The following is a 19,624-nucleotide window of genomic DNA, read 5'->3' as shown; positions in this document are numbered from 1 at the left end:
TAGCCATTTAATGATAAGGAATGTTATCTCTAGAAACTTTTCTAGCTAAAGACATTTTGGAATGCATCTACATGTTTAATACTTGTTTATTCAATAGAAACCAGTGATTGTTATCCAAAAGTCTCAATGGCTCATTCAAATTTACTATATAACCAAGCTGATTAAGTAAATTTAGCCATTCATAAAGAAATGGACAAACACACAAACACACACACAAAAAAATGGCAAGCAAAGCAAGTTGAATTAAAATGTTAATATGAAAATCTAGAGCTGGGGGGCCAAGATAGCTGACTAGATGCAGCCAAGAAGCAACTCTCCAACCAAGAGAAACCAAAATATCTAGTGAACCATCACACCTCAAGCAGATCCTTTGGGAGAAAACTGAAAGTCCATAGAGAGGCAACACAGACACTGAGGATGAAGAGGGAGGAAGCTGCACAAAGTTGCTGAGCACCAGAACTGGCTCTCAGCCCTTAACACGTCCTAAGGAAGACATGAATAAAGGAACTGTGGGACACCATACTCCGGCCACAGACCTCTGAGATCCTAGCTATGAGAGATCCTGTGACCCCAAAAAACATTTGAATTGGCAGGGGAACTGCTTGGAGAGTAAGCAGAGGCAGAGCTCAAACCTGAGAACTCAGAAGATTTTGCATGAGGGGGTGCAGGGGACAGGGCTGTTTTTCCCATGGGAAAGGGGCACGTCTGGTCTGCACATCCTCTTGTCCATCGGCCACCCTCAAGGCCCCTGCCTGACCACTCCAACAAGAGCATGCTGACAATGCAGCCTCTACTGCCCCACCTAAGTGTCTTGCCATTGGTCTGGGATTGCTTTGCCCTCCCGCAGAGCAGGTGGTACCTGACCCAGATGGGCAGGAGGACAAAGCTGCATGCCTGGTCCCAACTCCCTAGGATTTGAACACACGGCTCAGGGGTATTGAGCTGAGATCTGTGGCTTGAGCTCAAGCAGGAGAGGAGCCCTCACTCTCAGAACACAGAAAAGACTGAGGTGTGGGATTACGGGCTGGCAGAGTAGCTGGGTATACCACGCTCTGGGAGACCAATCTAGGAAGGGTGGGGCCTATCTGCCATGCTCAGCCTCTGCCTGAGGGAGCTCCATGCCCTGCAGCACCTAACAGACAAGCAATCTGAGAACAAAAGGCTTGAGATAAAACTAGCTGGTCAAGCTCAGTACTGGGACAGACGCTGGAAGGAGACCTGATCAGTCAAGCACAAGCTGGGAAGTCCAGACAGCCATCTCTGGGCAAAAAACTCTAGGTCCTGGGTACCACACCAACTGCACACCCACAGCAACACTGCCCTTGCTGGGATCCTCCACCCCTGACCAACTGAATCAACGGACCACCAGCAGACATACCCCACAACCCTCTCTGACTCTGTCAAGTACAGAGGTATAGCAGGCCCCCAGGGGGCTATGGGTCTCCTGCCAACCTAACCTTTGGCTCAGGCCACTCCAAGGGAGGAAACAGCACTGCCAGCCTAGGCCTCTCTTGGAGCTAAAGAAATGTGGGCACAGCACCAAGATTACAGGGGGCTCCCCTCAAGCCCCAGGAATGAAAACTTGGTGAGGGAGTCATCCCTTGATTCCCCCCAACTCCCCCAACCTGGAACACTACACAAATGCACTGAAAAACAAAAGAGGCACACAGTTGAATAAGAACATATCTGCTGACTCTTACTCTTAAATGCCATCTAATGGAATGCATTCCGAATTACACCACCAAACAAAAATGCCTTCCACACACTGCCTGTGAAATACAATGTAGAGATCTAGCTATAATTAAAGAACCTGTACAGAGGTTTAACCCTCTGAAAGCACCCAGAAACAAAGCCCATTGACAATACAAAATATTCACTACAGTAACACCCTCCAGAGACAAAAAGAATATAAAAACAAAATGCCTCATCCAAATGACAGCAACTTCCAAAAGATAAAGCAACACTAACCCTCTCAGATGAGAAGGAATCAGTGCAAGGACTTTGGCAATTCAAAAAGTCAGAGTATCTCCTCACCTCAAAACAATCACACTAGCACTCCAGCAATGGATCCTTACCAAATTGAAATGGCTGAAATGACAGACATAGAATTCAGAATCTTGATGACAAGGAGGCTCAATGAGATTCAAGAGAAAGTTGAAACCCAATCTGAGAAAGCAGTAAAATAATCCAAGAGTAGAAAGACAACACAAGCATTTTAAGAAAAAACAAAACTGAACTTCTGGAATTGAGAAATTTACTACAGAAATTAAAAAATATAATTAGAAGCATTAAAAACAGAATAGACAATGCTGAGGAAATTACCTCAGAATGAAAAGACTGGTCCTTTGAACCAATTCAGTAAGACAAAAATAAAGAAAAAAAATTTTTAAAGAAACAAAACCTCCAAGAAATACAGGATTATTAAATAAACCAAGCCTATTATGCAATAGCATTCTTGTGAGAGAAAGAGAGTAAGCAACTTGGAAAATATATTTGAGAATTTATTTCATAAAAATTTACCCAATCTCATGAAAGAGGTCAACTCACAAATTTAAGAAATTTGTTGAGCTCCTATGAGATATAAGAAGACCATCTCTAAGGCACATATTCATTAGATTTTCCAAAGTCAATGTGAAAAAATCTTAAAGGCAGCTAAAAGAACCCCATCAAAATAACAGCAGGATTTTCATCAGAAACCTTACAAACAAAAAGAGATTGTGGGTCTATTTTCAATATCATTAAAAAATTTCAGATAATTTCATCTTTTGTCAAACTAAGCTTCATAAGCAAGGGAGAAATAAAATCCTTTCCAGAGAAGCAAACACGAAGGGAATTTATTATCACTAAGACAGTCTTACAAGAGGTCTGTAAGGGAGTTCTAAACATGCAAATGAAAGAACAATACCTGCCTCCACAAAAACATATATACATGCATAGTTCACAGACTCTATAAAGCAACTACACAATCCAGTCCACAAAACCACCAGGTAATAACATGATCAGAGGGTCAAATTCTCACATATCACTATTAACCATGAATGCAAATGGTCTAAACACCCTACTTGAAAGCTACAGTGTGGCAACTTGGATGAAATACTAGACGCAGCCATCTGCTATCTTCAAGAAACCCATCTCATATGCAAAAACATCCCCAGTGATATGGTTTGGCTGTGTCCCCACTCAAATCTCATCTTGAATTGTAATTCCCATAATCTCCATGTGTCATGGGAGGGATCTGGTGGGAGGTAATTGAATCATGGGGTTGGTTACATCCATGCTATTCTTGTGATAGTGAGTGAGTTCTCATGAGATCTGATGGTTCTATAAAATCTCATGAGAAAGCACTTCTTAAAGAAGTGTTTTTGCTTAGCACTTCTCTGTGCTGCTGCCATGTGAAGGATATGTTTGCTTCCCCTTCTGCCATAATTGTAAGTTTCCTGAGGCATGCTGAAGTGTGAGGAGGCAATTAAACCTCTTTTCTTTATAAATTACTCAGTCTCAGGTATCTCTTCATAGCAGCGTGAGAACAGACTTACACAGTAAATTGGTACTGGTAGAGTGGAGTGCTGCTATAAGGATACCCAAAATGTGGAAGCAACTTTGAAACTGGGTAACAGGCACAGGTTAAAACAGTTTGGACGGCTCAGAAGAAGATAGGAAAATGTGGGAAAGTTTGGAACTTCCCAGAGACTTGGAGGGCTCAGAAGACAGACAGATATGAGAAAGTTTGGAACTTCCTAAAGACTTGTTGAATGGCTTTGACCAAAATGCTGACAGTGATATGGAAAATGAAGTCCAGGCTGAGGTGGTTTCAGATGGAGACAAGAAACTTGTTGAGAACTGGAGTAAAGGTCACTTTTGCTTTAGCAAAAAGACTGGCAGGATTTTGCCCCGCCCTAGAGATATGTGAAACTTTGAACTTCAGTGAGATAATTTAGGGTATCTGGCAGCAGAAATTTCTAAGTGACAAAGTGCTCAAGAGGAGGCAAACAAAAAAGCTTAAGAATTTGTAGCCTGATGATATGATAGAAAAGAAAAACCCATTCTCTGGGGAGAAATTCAAGCAGGCTGCAGAAATTTGGATAAGCAACAAGGAGCCCAATGTTAATCACCAAGGCAACAGAAAAAACGTCTCCAGGGCATGTCAGAGACCTTCGCAGCAGCCCCTCCCATTGCAGTCACAGAGGGCTAGGAGAAAAAAATGGTTTCGTGGGTTGGGTCCAGGGCCACCCTGCTGTGTGCAGCCTCAGTAGTGTGTCCCAGCCTTTTCAGACCTAGCTAAAAGTGGCCAAAGTGCAGCTCAAAATGTTGCTTCAGAGAATACAAATCCCCAGCCTTGGAAGCTTCCACATGGTGTTGGTCCTATGCGTGCACAGAAGACAAGAATTGAGTTTTGGAAACTTTGCCTAGATTTCAGAGGATGTATGGAAATCCCTAGATGTCCAGGCAGAAGTTTGCTGCAGGGATGGAGTCCTCATAGAGAACCTCTGCTAGGGTAAAGGAGAAGGAAAATGTGGAGTAGGAGCCCCCACATAGTGGCCCCACTGGGGCACTGTCTAGTGTAGTTGTGAGAAGGTGCCCACCATCCTCCAGACCCTAGAATGCTAGATCCACTGACGGCTTGTACTGTGCACCTGGAAAAGCTGCACACACAATGCCAGCCCGTGAAAGCATCAAGGAGGGAGGTTGTAGCCTGCAAAGCCACAGGAGAGGAGCTGCCCAAGTCTGTGGGAACCCACCTCTTGCATCAGTGTGTCCTGGATGTGAGACATGGGTTCAAAGGAGATCATTTTGGAACTTTAAGGTTTATGACTGCGTTATTGAATTTCAGACTTGTATGGGGCCTGTAGGCGCTTGGCCAATTTCTCTCATTTGGAATGGGTATAGTTAACCAATGCCTGTACCTCCATTGTATCTTGGAAGTAACTAACTTGTTTTGGTTTTACAGGCACTAGGTGGAAGAGATTTCCCTTGTCTCAGATGAGACTTTGGACTTGGACCATTATCCATTAGGCCATTAGGTCATTATCCATTACCCATTAGGCCATTATCCTAAGAGAATTAATGAAGAAAGAACAAATCAAATACCGCACTTTCACACTCATAGTGGGAAATATATATTGAGTACACATGAACATAGAGATGGGAACAATAGATGCTGGATAATATAAAAGATGGGAGGGAGGAAAGGGGCAATGGTTCAAAAACATGTATACATTGTTGGTGATAATGTAAATTAGTTCAGCCACTATAGAAAGCAGTTAGGAGAGTTCTCAAATAACTAAAAACAGAACTACCATTTAATCCAGCAATCCCATTACTTGGTATATAACCAAAGGAAAATAAATCATTCTACCAAGAAGACACCCATATGTTCATTGTAGCACCCTTTACAATAGCAAAGACATGGAATCAACCAAGGATCCTATCAACAGTGGGCTGGATAAAGAAAAACTCTCAATAAAATAGGTATTGATGCAACATATCTCAAAATAATAAGAGCTATTTATGACAAACCCATAGCCAATATCATATTGAATGGGCAAAATCTGTAAGCATTCCCTTTGAAAACTGGTAAAAAACAAGGATGCCCTCTGTCACTACCCCTATTCAAGATAGTCTTGGAAGTACTGGCCAGGGCAATCAGGCAAGAGAAAGAAGTAAGGGTATTCAAATAGGAAGAGAGGAAGTCAAATTGTGTCTGTTTGCAGATGACATGATTCTATATTTAGAAAATTCCATCATCTCAGCCCAAAACTCCTTAAGCTGATAAGTAACTTCAGCAAAGTCTCAGGATACAAAATCAATGTGCAAAAATCACAAGCATTCCTCTACACCAACAGTAGACAAGCAGAGGGCAAAATCATGAATAAACTCCCATTCACAATTGCTATAAAGAGAATAAAATACCTAGGAATATAGCTAAATAGGGATGTGAAGGAGCTCCTCAAGGGGAAGTACAAACCACTGCTCAAGGAAATAAGAGAGGACAGAAACAAATGGAAAAACATTCCATGCTCATGGATAGGAAGAACCAACATTGTGAAAATGGCCATACTGCCCAAAGTAATTTATAGATTCAATGCTATTCCCATCAAACTACCATTGACTTTCTTCACAGAAGAAGAAAAAACGACTTTAAATTTCATATGGAATCAAAGAAGACCCCATACAGCCAAGACAATCCTAAACAAAAAGAACAAAGCTGGAGGCATCACACTACCTGACTTCAAACTACACTACAAGGCTACAGTCACCAAAACAGCATGGTACTGGTACCAAAACAGACATATAGACCAATGGAGCAGAACAGAAACTTCAGAAATAACACTACATATCTACAGCCATATGATCTTTGACAAACCTGACAAAAACAAGCAATGTGGAAAGGATCTCCTATTCAATAAATGGTGCTGTGAAAACTGACTAGCCATATGCAGAAAGCTGAAACTGGACACCTTCCTCACACCTTAAACAAAAATTAACTCAAGATGGATTTAAGACTTGAATATAAAATCTAACACACTAAAAACCCTAGACGAAAACCTAGGCAATATCATTCAGGACATAGGCATGGGCAAAGACTTCATAACAAAAATGCCAAAAGCAATTGCAACAAAAGGAAAATTGACAAATATGATCTAAACTAAGGAGTTTCTGCACAGCAAAAGAAACTATCATCAGAATGAACAGGCAACCTTCAAAATGGGAGAAAATTTTTGCAATATACCCATCTGCAAAGGTCTAATATCCAGAATCTACAAGGAACTTAAGCAAATTTACAAGAGAAAAACAACCCCATCAAAAATGGGCAAAGGTAAGAACAGACACTTCTCAAAAGAAGACATGTATGCAGCCAACAAGCATATGAAAAAAGCTCAACATCACTAATCATTAGAGAAATGCAAATCAAAACCACAATGAGAGACCATCCCGTGCCAGTCAGAATGGCAATTATTAAAAAGTTAAGAAACGATAGATGCTGCTGAGGCTGTGAAGAAATAGGAGCACTTTTACACTTTACTTACACGGTTGGTGGGAATGTAAATTAGTTAAACCATTGTGGAAGACAGTATGGCAATTCCTCAAGGATCTAGAACCAGAAACAACCTTTGACCCAGCAATCCCATTACTTGATATATACCCAAAAGATTATAAATCATTCTACTATAAAGACACATGCAAACGTATGTTTATTGCAGCCCTACTTACAATAGTAAAGTCATGGAACCAACCAAAATGCCCGTCAATGGTAGACTGGATGAAGAAAATGTGGTACATATACACCATGGAATGCTATGCAGCCATAAAAAGGTATGAGATCATGTGCTTGGCAGGGACATGGATGAAGCTGGAAGCCATCATCCTCAGCAAACTATCATAGGAACAGAAAACCAAACACCACATGTTCTCACTCATAAGTGGGAGTTGAACAATGAGAACATATGGACACAGGGAAGGGAACATCACACACCAGGGCCTGTTGTTGGGTGGGGGGCGAGGGGAGGGAACTTAGAGGACAAATCAATAGGTGCAGCAAACCACCATGGCACATGCATACCTATGTAACAAACCTGCAAGTTCTGCACATGAACTTAAAGGAAAAAAAAAAGAAATAAAGAAAATGTGGTACATGCATACCATGGAATACTATGCAGCCATAAAAAGAGCCAAATTATGTCATTTTACAACAACATAGATGCATTTTGAGACATTATCCTATGCTAATTAATGCAGAAACAAAAAAACTAAAACTAAAAAGGAAAACAAAAAACCAAATACCACAAGTAAAGTGGGAACTAAACATTGGGTACCCATAGACATAAAGATGGGAACATTAGACACTGGTGAAAATAAGAGGGGGTAGGGAGGAAAGGAGGGAGACAAGCTTTAAAAAACTATCTGTGGGGTACTATGCTCACTACCTGGGTGACATATTCAATCATACTGCAAAACTCAGCATCCTACAACACACCCAGGTAACAACATTTACCCCTGAATCTAAAATAAAAGTTGAAAAAATATATATATATTTTTAAATGAAAATATGTCCTTTCAGTTTCTTATTATGATTATCTGCAATGACTTCTTTTTTTACTTGTAAAATCAATCATATAAGAATAATTACATTTTCTCAAAATATCTAAACATTCCAATAAAATTGAAACATTCATATACAATTACAAAGAAAATCTTTTGTTATTCTTATCTATTTTTTCTTTAATATTGTTTTCCTTAAATCTACGTGTTTTAAAAATTAATTTATAAACATTGTTAAATGTTAGTTTCATGATAATACAAAAAATTCACTTGAAACATTTTCTCTACTCTAGTTTCTACCAAATATTAAACATGAAAGATGTGGCTTCTAGCCAGAACTTATTACTGAGTGAATCTGAGAGAAGTGGAAAAAAACCTGCTTCTCAAGTTACTCATGTATAAAACAAAAATAATGCCTATCCTGTCTCCCTAAGAAAGGTTTTCAAAAAAAATGCAAATAAATAGCATATGTAGAAGTGTCCTAGAAAAGTAGAAACATATATGTAAATTTTGACTTACTGAACATATATTAGGTAAATTCCTATTACTAATATCTCCCACTTCAATTCCTATTACTCAAATTTCCCATTTCAACAAAATAACCGACAATTATCAGAGCAACTTCAAATTCTTGTTTCAAATTAAAAGCCAATAAAGGGTTAATCTGCTAAAGGAGATCAGAGTATAACAATTACAGTAAAATAATCGAATATACATATTCTAATTATATGCCAATACTGAGTTATTCAACTTTATTCTCCATTACTTTTATACATATAGAGGCTCTGAACACACATACACAGCATTTTCCTTACAGCTAAACTTACATACCATGCTAATTTCTGTGATTTTGTCATAACACATCCTTGTTCTCCCAACAATGTCTTCATTCATCCCCTGGGCTCATCTGCCCTCTAGACTGAGACTGAATTTTATCTTTTCCATAAAGACGACTCCAACTATTCTTAACTCAAACCTATCTCTCATAGTTGCAACATCTGTTTTTAAGAAATAATTACCCAGAAATTGATCACCTAATATTGTTCACCTAATTGTTTTAGGCCTGTTATTTTCATCTAGTTTCTATAGTCTCTGGGGACCATAATTATATTTTATTTCTTTTGCACATGTCAGTGGTACGTGTATATATTAATCATGATCATTACCATATGTAAGTAAAGATTATCAAACACAAAGAGAGGCAGGGCATATACAGGAGCTCAAAAAAAATAAAATGTGCCATGTGTACCCTGCACCATAGTAAAGAGAGAGATGTGGGATGTGAAGATGTGTTTTCGATTTTGGAGAAGGTTAATGAAACTTCATCGTAACTGGATTGAATATTTCTTGCAACTCTTCAGTTACATCTGATTTCTTTCCCATTCACAGCCTTTTGATTACAATTTTACTTTTAAGCCTCAGACAACTGGAAAGATATTGTGCTCAATGAGGAAAAAACCCCTTTATATTCATAATGTCCTTGATCAAAGGGACTGTGTTTATTCATCTTTATATCTTTGTATCTAGAAAAATGTTTGGCTGTGCTTCAATCTTTTCAATACATGTTGGATAGATAAAAGGATAGATGGACATATAGATGGAAAGATAGATGTCAATGTGAAAGTATCTATTATTCTATATTTGTATTGACAAACAGATTTCCTGGGCCATCAAGGCCAAGAACAACAATTGTATAGAATATCAAAGGACTACGAGGACACCAGATATTTTACTACAAACTTTTCAAATGTAAACAGATTCCATCTGGAATATATGAAGCTCTGTGCAGAGCACATATTTGAAGCTCAATAAATGCTTGTTGGTGAACTCTGAACATAACTTTCATCCCATTTCCCCAAGCTTTTTTTTTTCTTATTTTAAAAATCAAAATATACTTTTATATTTCAAGAAATAAGTGGTAACATAAATATTTAGCTTCTTTATTCTAAAGTTTAGTTTGTATTTCAAATTCTCTTTAAGTACTTTGATCATTACACACCTAGGTCATAGAAAAATATATTTTTTTTCTTACATACTTTTTTGTTCCTAAATGTTAACACCGAATTTTATCAGTAAATCCCTTTTCTCTCTCTTGGTGTTTAGTTTAAGTATTGTCATTTTTAGACAAACTGAAATCTTAAAAATATTTTCTTGAAGAAAACTATTTAGATTTAAATTCCAAACAAAAGTTTGAATATCATAGTTAGTATATAAGATTGCACAGTATTATTTTTTATAGTAGATATTTCCATTTTATTGATTTCAAACAGTTATAATACAGATGAAATTTAATCTAAACTTTGGTAAAAGCACAATTTTACAAACAACATAGCAATAAATAAAACATTTTTGGTCATTTGGAGAGAAGTAAATATGCTTCATGGTATGCTTTTTAAGAAGCATTTCTTTAGTTTTAGTAGGAAATTATCTACTCTTGATAGGAAGATACTTTGTCATACATAACTCTGAAAAGAAAAGTCAGCCTTGATAACAATGATTTACATTCCAAATCTCATTTACAAGTCTCTGGTCTGTGAATCAGGAACTAGGTATGTCATAATTTAAATAGCCTCCTATGTGTTTTTACTTTTTATTTGATTTTTAAAATTTTAATCTTTATTTTAGATTTGGGGGTATAGGTGTGGATTTGTTACAAGGTATAGTGTATGGTACTGAGATTTGGACGTCTATTGATCCCAGTTACCCAGATAGTGAACATTGTACCCAAAAGGAAGTTTTTCAGGCTTTGTTCCCCTCCTCCGCTCCCCACCTTTGGAGTCACTAATGTCTGTTGTTCCTGTCTTTATGTCTGCCTGTCCTCAAGATTTAGCTCCCACTTATAAGTCAGAATGTGTGATATTTAGCTTGCTGTTTCTGCATTAATTCACTTAGGATAATGGCTTCCTGCTACATCCATATTGCTGCAAAATACATGCTTTTGTTCATTTTTATGGCTGCACAGTATTCCATGGTGTATATGTACCACATTTTCTTTATCCACTCCACCATTTTGGGGCACCTAGGTTGATTTCATGTCTTTGCTATTATGAATAGTGCTGCAAAGAACATGCAAATATATGGGTCTTTTTGGTAGAACAATTTATTTTCCTTTGGGTATATACCCATTAATAAGATGGCTAGTCCCATGCTAGTTCTGTAGTAAGTTCTTCGAGAAATCTTCAAACTGCCTTCTATAGTGGCTGAACTCATTTACATTTCCACCAACACCATATAGGCATTCTCTTTTCTCCACAGCCTCACCAACATTTGTTATTTTTGACTTTTTAAGAAAAACCCTTTGGGGTCTAGGGTACTATTCAGGTTTGTAATACAGATAAATTGCATGTTGCAGAGGTTTGGATTAGTGGAAGAAAAAAGAACATAATAAACTACAGGAAATATTATGTCTCGATCTGTTGGGAAAGAAGGAAGTGAAACTGCTGTTATAAGAATCCATGCCTCTTAAGTCTAGTAGTCATTGCGGTGCTAAGAACATTCTCATTCTCCCAGGTTCAGTAACCTCACGCTCCTCTCTGTACCTCCTTTTCATACAGATCTTTGAGAAAAAAGGCACATGCCGAATAACAAAATTAATATTTGTCTAGCTGAATGCATCTACATTTTAATGAGAATTTTAGTAACCATTTACTTGTTAGATTTGAATTTCAAACAAAAGTTTGAATATCCGTAGTTAGTATACAAAATTGCCATAGTATGAAACAGCAGAATGCTTGTTGAAAATTTGGAACATATAGACAGAAAGGGAAAAAATAAAAACAACTCAATCACTCTAACAGAAAATTATTTAATATTTTGGCATATTGAATTCTAGTATTATTTTCTTTGCATATACTTGTGTGTATATGCATGTAATGCAATTGTGAATACACTATACATATAATTCCATATTGTGCTATTTTCAATTAATATATTATCTGCACATGTTTCAATGGCACTAATGTTTTAAATATTAATTTTTACAGCTGCTTAGTATTCCATTAAAAAGATGCAAATTGATTTATTTGACCATATACCTAATTGTGTGCATCTAGAATCTATGCAAGGTTTTATCTTTATAAATTATGTTGCAAGAAAAATACATGTTATCTTCAAGAGCCTCATGAATATAAATTCAACTCTATTTTATTTAACTATCAGTTTGGTTGATGATTATAAAAAATAACATTTTGGTCAAGAAGATATAAAATAAGATAAAAATAAGATAATTTTGACTGGGGGCTGAATATAGGCTAAAGGGAGGGTAATGATGTCTTTGGAGTTAGAAATAGCTCCCTGTGCACTGAGAAACACAACTTCTGCAGCTCAACCAAGTTAGGTTGATGGACAGTAATTCTAGTATGATAAATTAGTGTCAAACAAACAAGCAAGAAACAACATAGACGTATTTGTTCAGTTTTCCTATTTATGGTTCCCCTAATTATTGTAAATATTATTGATATATTACAGTAATGTCTCTGTTTTTCATACAGGCTACAATAGTGACTTTTCACTGCCTCTTCAATATCCTGTATATATTACGAGAATGAGATTTCCCAGTGCATTTATTAACAAATGTCAGGTGTTCAGAGCACCTCTAAAATCAGTTATATGAATCACTACCATTTGAAGATCCACAAGGCTACAGACCTTGACTTTTCATTTATAGTTTTTCTTTCTTTTCTTTTTCTAACTTTTACCTTTTATCTTCACTTTTTACATATTTTTGCTCACTTACTTTGTATCATGCTTCTAGCTTTGGCACTAATATCCTCACTCTCAATGAAGAAAGCAAGCCTTAAGAGGCTTAGATAACTCGCTGAAAGGCCATGGCTTGCCTTGATTTAATGAGTCTCCCATTTCCACATATTATACTGTCACACATTACGAAGACAGCAGGTTAAAATATCTGTGTTGGAATCTCATGTAACAAGTGAGTTTATTTTTTTCCAACATGAGTCCAATAAGATCAAAATAAAACCCAAAGCCTCACATACTACCACTTATCCCAGCATGCCATTTTGCAAAAGAAATGTGAAACAACTTCCATCCCATTACGTATACAACTGTTCTCATGATGATAATGAAACTATTTATGGAGCACTCAATCGAATACTGATAGTTATTCCTCATAGTTTACTGTCTCCTAGGGAAGGGCTGTGCTAAGAATGATGTTGTCTGACTACAGTCAGTTGGTGAAGGGTTGGCCACTGGTCCAGAAAAGGTAAGTTTAATTGTGAGTATGCATTTAAAAACTTTCATAGCAATCTGATATTGCTGCAGGTTCATAACAAATGGTAAGTGGACTAATATTACTGAGCAGGTGTTGTCAATCTCATGGGGTGAGTAAAGGACACACTAGCTGTATGGTAAAATCTCATTACATGATGGTGTGTTTGTTCACTGGAACCCAAATGTATTTAAAATTTACAACTTTTTTTTATCAAATGATAATTTTAATAGTTTATACTCCATCAGATAAATTTTAGAATTGTCTACTGACACAGAGTGGAAGACAAAGTTTAAAAATAAAATATCATTTGATTCATTTTATCTAATAGCTCAAAATGAATATCCTGAGATTGCTAACACTGCAGTATACCCATGTAACAAACCTGCACATGCACTCCCTAAATCTAAAATAAAAAGTTAAAATGATAAAAAAAACAAACGATGTAAACACACACATTTACTGAAAAAAATTGAGAAAAAACAAAATAAGTAAAAAGAAAGGGATAATCTGGAGACAATCACTGTTACACAATAGACAGCATGATATCACATACTGTCAATGCTGTTTTGCAGTCACTCTGTTCACTTTTCAAGATCATGATCAAGTCAATAAACATGTGTATAAACTCTAGTTTTAGTGACTCTATAAGTTACCACTATATGAATGTACCTGGGGAAATAAACATATTATTGTAGTATTCAACATGAAAAAATTAATAGTGTTGGGACTCAGAAAATGATACCTCGAAGTATGGCATGGTGGCATGCTGAGTACGTTGAACTGACTAAGATATTGGAAGGCCTCTGAGTAGTCTCAGAAGCAAAGTCTATATCTGACCTTCTTCTGCCTTCCTTGTCTCCTACCTCTCTGTCATCCGTGAAGCAAGTAATAGAAACTAGATTCCTCTACCCTAGGAAAGGTTACAAAAACTAGCAATCCAATTACTGGGTATATACCCAAAAAATTATAAATCATTTTACTATAAAGACACATGCACACATATGTTTATTGCAGCACTATTCACAATAGCAAAGACTTGGAACCAACCCAAATGCCCATCAATGGTAGACTGTATAAAGAAAATGTGGCACATATACACCATGGAATACTATGCAGCCACAAAAAAGGATGAGCTCATGTCCTTTGCAGGGACATGGAAGATGCTGGAAACCATCATTCTCAGCAAACTAAAACAAGGACAGAAAACCAAACAATGCATGTTCTCACTCATACATGTGAGTTGCACAATGAGAACACATGGACGCAGGGAGGGGAACATCACACACTGGGGCCTGTCAGGGGGTAGGGGACTAGGGGAGGGATAGCATTAGGGGAAATACCTAATGTAGATGATGGGTGTATGGGTGCAGCAAACCACCATGGCACGTGTATACCTATGTAACAAACCTGCATGTTCTGCACTTGTACCCTAGAACTTAAAGTATAATAATAATAATAAAAGAAACTAGCATCCCTCTTTCCAAGCAAACCATAAAATCTAAAAATATTTTAACCTTCCTCTGCTTTTCTGTGTAGGAGCTGTCACAAGGAAATGCACTGACCTACCTTTCAGATAATAGATCTAAGTCCCTATTTCCAGGGGAGTTCTGCCTTATATCTGGGAGGATGAAATGCTACATAGGGAGGCCAAGAAGGATATGAACAGGTAAGCCTTGCTGGGTTTCTCTCTCATTTTATTATCATTAGAGTATACCCTTTTTGTCCAGTCACAATTCAATACACTGTCTGTACTTTATTTAACCTAAACATACAAATGGACACTTTTCCCTAGGCCTTTGATTCTTCATTTCCAAAGTCTTCCAAGTGACATAAAACTTTGATTAAATAAATTTGTTATGCTTTTCTCTTCTTATCGGGTCTTTTGTTCAACAGCTGTGTTGGCTGTGACCTTTATGATGGGTGAGGAAGGCTATCATACCTTTCCACCTTACAACAGCAATGAGGTCTGTTAAAATGAGATTGTCAGGGAGGTACTTGATAAATAGGTTAGATAAGAGGATGACACATCAGAGTCAAACAATGAAAGAGGTCAAGTTTTATACTTAAGCATAATGAGTAAAGCAGCCTCTGCCTTTTATTAGGTGTGTGTTCGGATAAGTTTCTGAGTTAAGCCTCAGTTTTCTGGGGTTAACTTTAATGTCATATGCAGTCTTATGAAATACGTACATAAAGCATCGATCACAGAGCCTCAATAGAAGGCACTCAATGTTAGATCTTTCTTTGGTGATTAATTGATTATCAAATGTGTGTGGATAGAATGAATAATTTTAAATAAGATGGGTTTTCAAATTTCAAGGTGACATCACTAGAATGAAGATGCTATAAAAATGCAGATTTCAAAGACATGAGCAGACTTGGGGTAAGGCTGTTGTTAAGCTAACCATGAACAAGGGCACCCATCCAAGGCTGCAGTAATATTCTCAGGCATATTTTTTGAGACCAAGCATAATGAATGGCATCGCCTCACCATAACCTACACATGTCAGGGCCACCTAGACTCCCTCCTTCCCCTTGACCAATAATGCATTAAGCACTTCTATGATGACCTCCAAGAATTAAATGACACTTCCAAATAAGCTGAGCTCAAACTCCTTCAAGTGACTTATGCACTAAGAAAACCTGTTGAGACATCACTTGAGGATAAAGAAAAAGCTCACAGGTTACATTTAGATATAACTGCTGATAATGAGGCCAAGGTTACACACCCTAGTCATATATTTCCCATTGAATTTCCAGGCTATGTGAGGAATACGTAAATAGGCCAAGTATCTAGCACTTGCCAGAAAGATCTGGGTTGGATAAAAGCACAAATCCATTTCTATACTTAAAAAGTAACTCAGTGCACACAATTTACAGGCAGTGAGACAGTTCCTTCAATGGTATTTATAAAGATTGCATGCTTTCAGAGCTTAGGTTCTGTTTATTCCAATTTAAAGAGTTGTCTTTATGTCAAATTCTTTATAAAAATTATATATTTAGGTATTACTTAGAACATTATAATAACACTGAAGCTTTGTCCCATATGCCTTCTTAGGATTAAATTTAACCAATGATTAATAAAGAAATTACTTGAAAAATGATAAACTCCAAATATATTATTTTGGTAACCTATGAAGTATAAGAGTAGAATCAGTGTCCTACATATTGAAATATGGTTTAATTTAGCATGCAGTTCACTACTTAAATATCTGTCCTGTCCTTTGGAGCTTCAATATCACAGTGTCAGTTATACACAGGAGTAAATGCCTCTAAATAGTCCAAGCTAACCTGAGAAGGGAGATGAGACCCATAATTTTTCATGTTTTCCAAAGTCAAAGACTACAAAATGTCTATAATTTGTCCAAAAACATGGTGAATAAAACAAGATTATTCAGCATTTCAAATCTAACAACTCATAATACTATTGTTTAAAAAAACCTAGCAACTTTCATTTTGTCATTTCTCTCTATAGAAAATGTTTGCTAAAGAGTAAACAGGTGATTGTCATAACTATAATCACACATTAGAAGAATTATTCATGAGAGATTTGTGTATTTGGACAATTTTTGATGATAATATATTTTTTATTAGCCTTCTTTAGTCATAGCACTCATTATATTGTACATGTGAAATAATCATAGTGCAAAGTCAAAAATATGACTAGCCTCAAATTTATAAACAGTTCAAAATAAAAATATACAGATTCATTAAGAAAAATGCTACCTTGTGCTCTTTATCCGTAATATCATCACCACAATACATACTTATCTTCCAATTGATTTCAATTAAAATTTAAGTTTATGTGAAAATGAGACTGCACATCAATTAAAATCATTCATTCATTTATTCAAAAAACCAATCTCAAGTGCCTGCAGATCTCCAGGAGACATATCAGTGTCAAGTAAACACATGTGATTTGGCCTTTGCCCTCATGGGTTAAATTATATTCTTTTTATAGCTTCCATAAATTAAAGTTTAATTCACCAGCATAAATACACTTAATTAGAGTAAGAGAGAGGAAGGAATGGACTGTAAGTATGATGATCTTTATCAGATAAAAAGGCAAAGCTCCTTTCATCTATTATACAAAGAATACACTCTATGCCTTGAAAATAAGCAAAGATATTATGCCCAAATAAAGTGAAGGGTAAAGATTAACAGCTATCCAACCATAATGATTAGTATGGTTGGTCAAATTAGAACATTCGAAGGATTAAAAAACTGATTTCCTTTTCACCAACACATTATGCCCTTATTATCTTCCATAAAGACAAAGCAAAACCTGTGAAGCCACTCAGTGGTTTTATTTTCTTATTTTTATGTCAGAGACTGACTTAAGAGAACCTAAGGAGTCTTATTTGCCAGGCCAGAAAAAAAAAAACAAAGTGCCGTATATTTCCAAGTCATTTCAACTTTGCATAGAGTCTCACTAGCCTGTAACACTTAAGCTTAAAAAGAAAAGCCACAGAGAAAAACAAAAACCAATCAAATTGTCAAATTTGAAGCACCTAACATTTCTACGACTAGCTCCCAAAATGTACACTGCCAAACGAAGAAAAATTATCTAGGGATGTGCCGGAGATGTAATACATCCTTAAAGTCATATAACTAATGATCGTGAGAGAGCAACAGACACAAAACTGTCAACCCAATGTTTGCCAAATAATTTATTGACACCCTATCTTAGGAATTGATTTTCTCTCACAAGAACCAAGGTTTTAATTTAAATAATACCCATGTAATCTTTGAAGTATACTTTCAATTAAAATATTAACTACACATATCTTTTTTTTTTTTTTTTTTTTTTTTTGAGATGGAGTCTCTGTCACCCAGGCTGGAGTGCAGTGGTGCGATCTCAGCTCACTGGAACATCCGCCTCCCAGGTTCAAGCGATTCTCCTGCCTTGGTCTCCCAAAGTGCTGGGATTACAGGCATAAGCCACTGTGCCCAGCTTACAAATATCATTTTAAAAAATTTTAATTATACAGAACTCAAAATGAATACAATGTTTAAAAAGGCATACACTTACCATTGATCCATCGAGCCTCTGGATCGTGAAGCACAAAGTCTTTCCTAAAGAGGTCTTCTAAAGACAATCTGGTTTCTGACGAATTTGTGAGTTCATCTAAAATAAAGGAAATTCTAGATTAGATACCTATCTTATGCTTGTTTTTTAAAAGGAACAAATTACAAAATTTGGAATATTTGCCCTAAAAATATCTTAACTAGATAACAATATAAAGTGAGCATTTTGACATGGTTTTTGGCATTTGAACTTTGTTTAATGACTTTTTAAATAAATGAAACTATTCTTACTATTAAAATTGTCTTGATCTGGTACAAATTTAATAGAGCAATCCCATGTTATGTATTAGTAATATAATATGAAAGCAGTTAAGAATTCCTGTTGTACATTGTACCCAAAAAGGCAGATTTTCTACCATTTAACTATAATTCAGCCCCTTATTTTCCAAACTCATGTTGATATATTCTTTCATTGGAAATGTACAGTTTTGTTGTAAAAACCAAAGATGGTAGACTTGAGGGACTTAAACATGTATGACCAAACTCTCAAGTCACAAAGAAGTTTACCAAGGAAATAGAATAATTACCTACTTCCACCAAAAAAATTAGTACCCAACAAATACAAAGTAGATTTGACTTAAATGTAAAGTTCAAATAATAAAATACTAGAATATTAATGATAACACACACATTTCATACTAGTCTTTGATAGATAAGCTAGATGTATTCCTCTTTCTACATTCCAAAATATAAGAAATGAAAAGATAACAGGACTTGAATACTAAAATCAGCATTACAAACACCCTTTTACATGCAAGAGGCTAAAGACAGGAATATTGCATTTTCTTTGCAAAATAATAGCTTTGTTTATTTGCTGTATAAATTCAACTTTGTGACCTTTCAGCTATGACCTTCACTTCGGTTGAAAATAAAATGTCAAGGATATATACTAACCTCATTAGATTTTATTTTTAAAAGGTTCAGCACTTATTACAGCAAGAGCTTTGCTTTTTTCTAGCTGAAAAGGCTGGGGCAAAGAGTTAATAACGTCAAATGCAATTCTCTTTCACATAAATCAATCATGTTTTTAACCCATAAAATAACTGCCAAGAAAAAATTGAAAAAAAAAATTATAGTAAAAATAGTGAGTATTGTTTGATTATAATTTTAGCATAAGACATTGTAATTGTATAGAGCTCTGCAAAAAGAAATGCTGTTAGGTGATGATAAATATTTGATCATTTGCCAGTCTGACACGCCAGAATTTCTTAATTCATTCACAAATTTTCTAGTTTCACTCAAAAACTTTCAAGGCAACAAGTGCAGTAT

General features: G+C 36.2%; 1 protein-coding gene across 1 annotated transcript in view; it reads right to left on the bottom strand.

Annotated features, from left to right (window-relative positions):
* Positions 1 to 19,624, bottom strand: part of DPP10 (dipeptidyl peptidase like 10) — a 731,390-nt gene that overhangs the window by 523,030 nt on the left and 188,736 nt on the right. The window contains exon 3 of the mRNA XM_003275193.3: positions 18,300 to 18,395. Within this exon, the coding sequence (XP_003275241.1) occupies positions 18,300 to 18,395 (96 nt within the window). The remainder of the gene's footprint in view (positions 1 to 18,299; positions 18,396 to 19,624) is intronic.

Source organism: Nomascus leucogenys, chromosome 20 (genome assembly GCF_006542625.1).
Source record: "Nomascus leucogenys isolate Asia chromosome 20, Asia_NLE_v1, whole genome shotgun sequence".
NCBI lineage: Eukaryota > Metazoa > Chordata > Mammalia > Primates > Hylobatidae > Nomascus > Nomascus leucogenys.
Note: the sequence above shows the minus strand (reverse complement) of the source record. Positions and strands in the feature narration are given on the sequence as shown.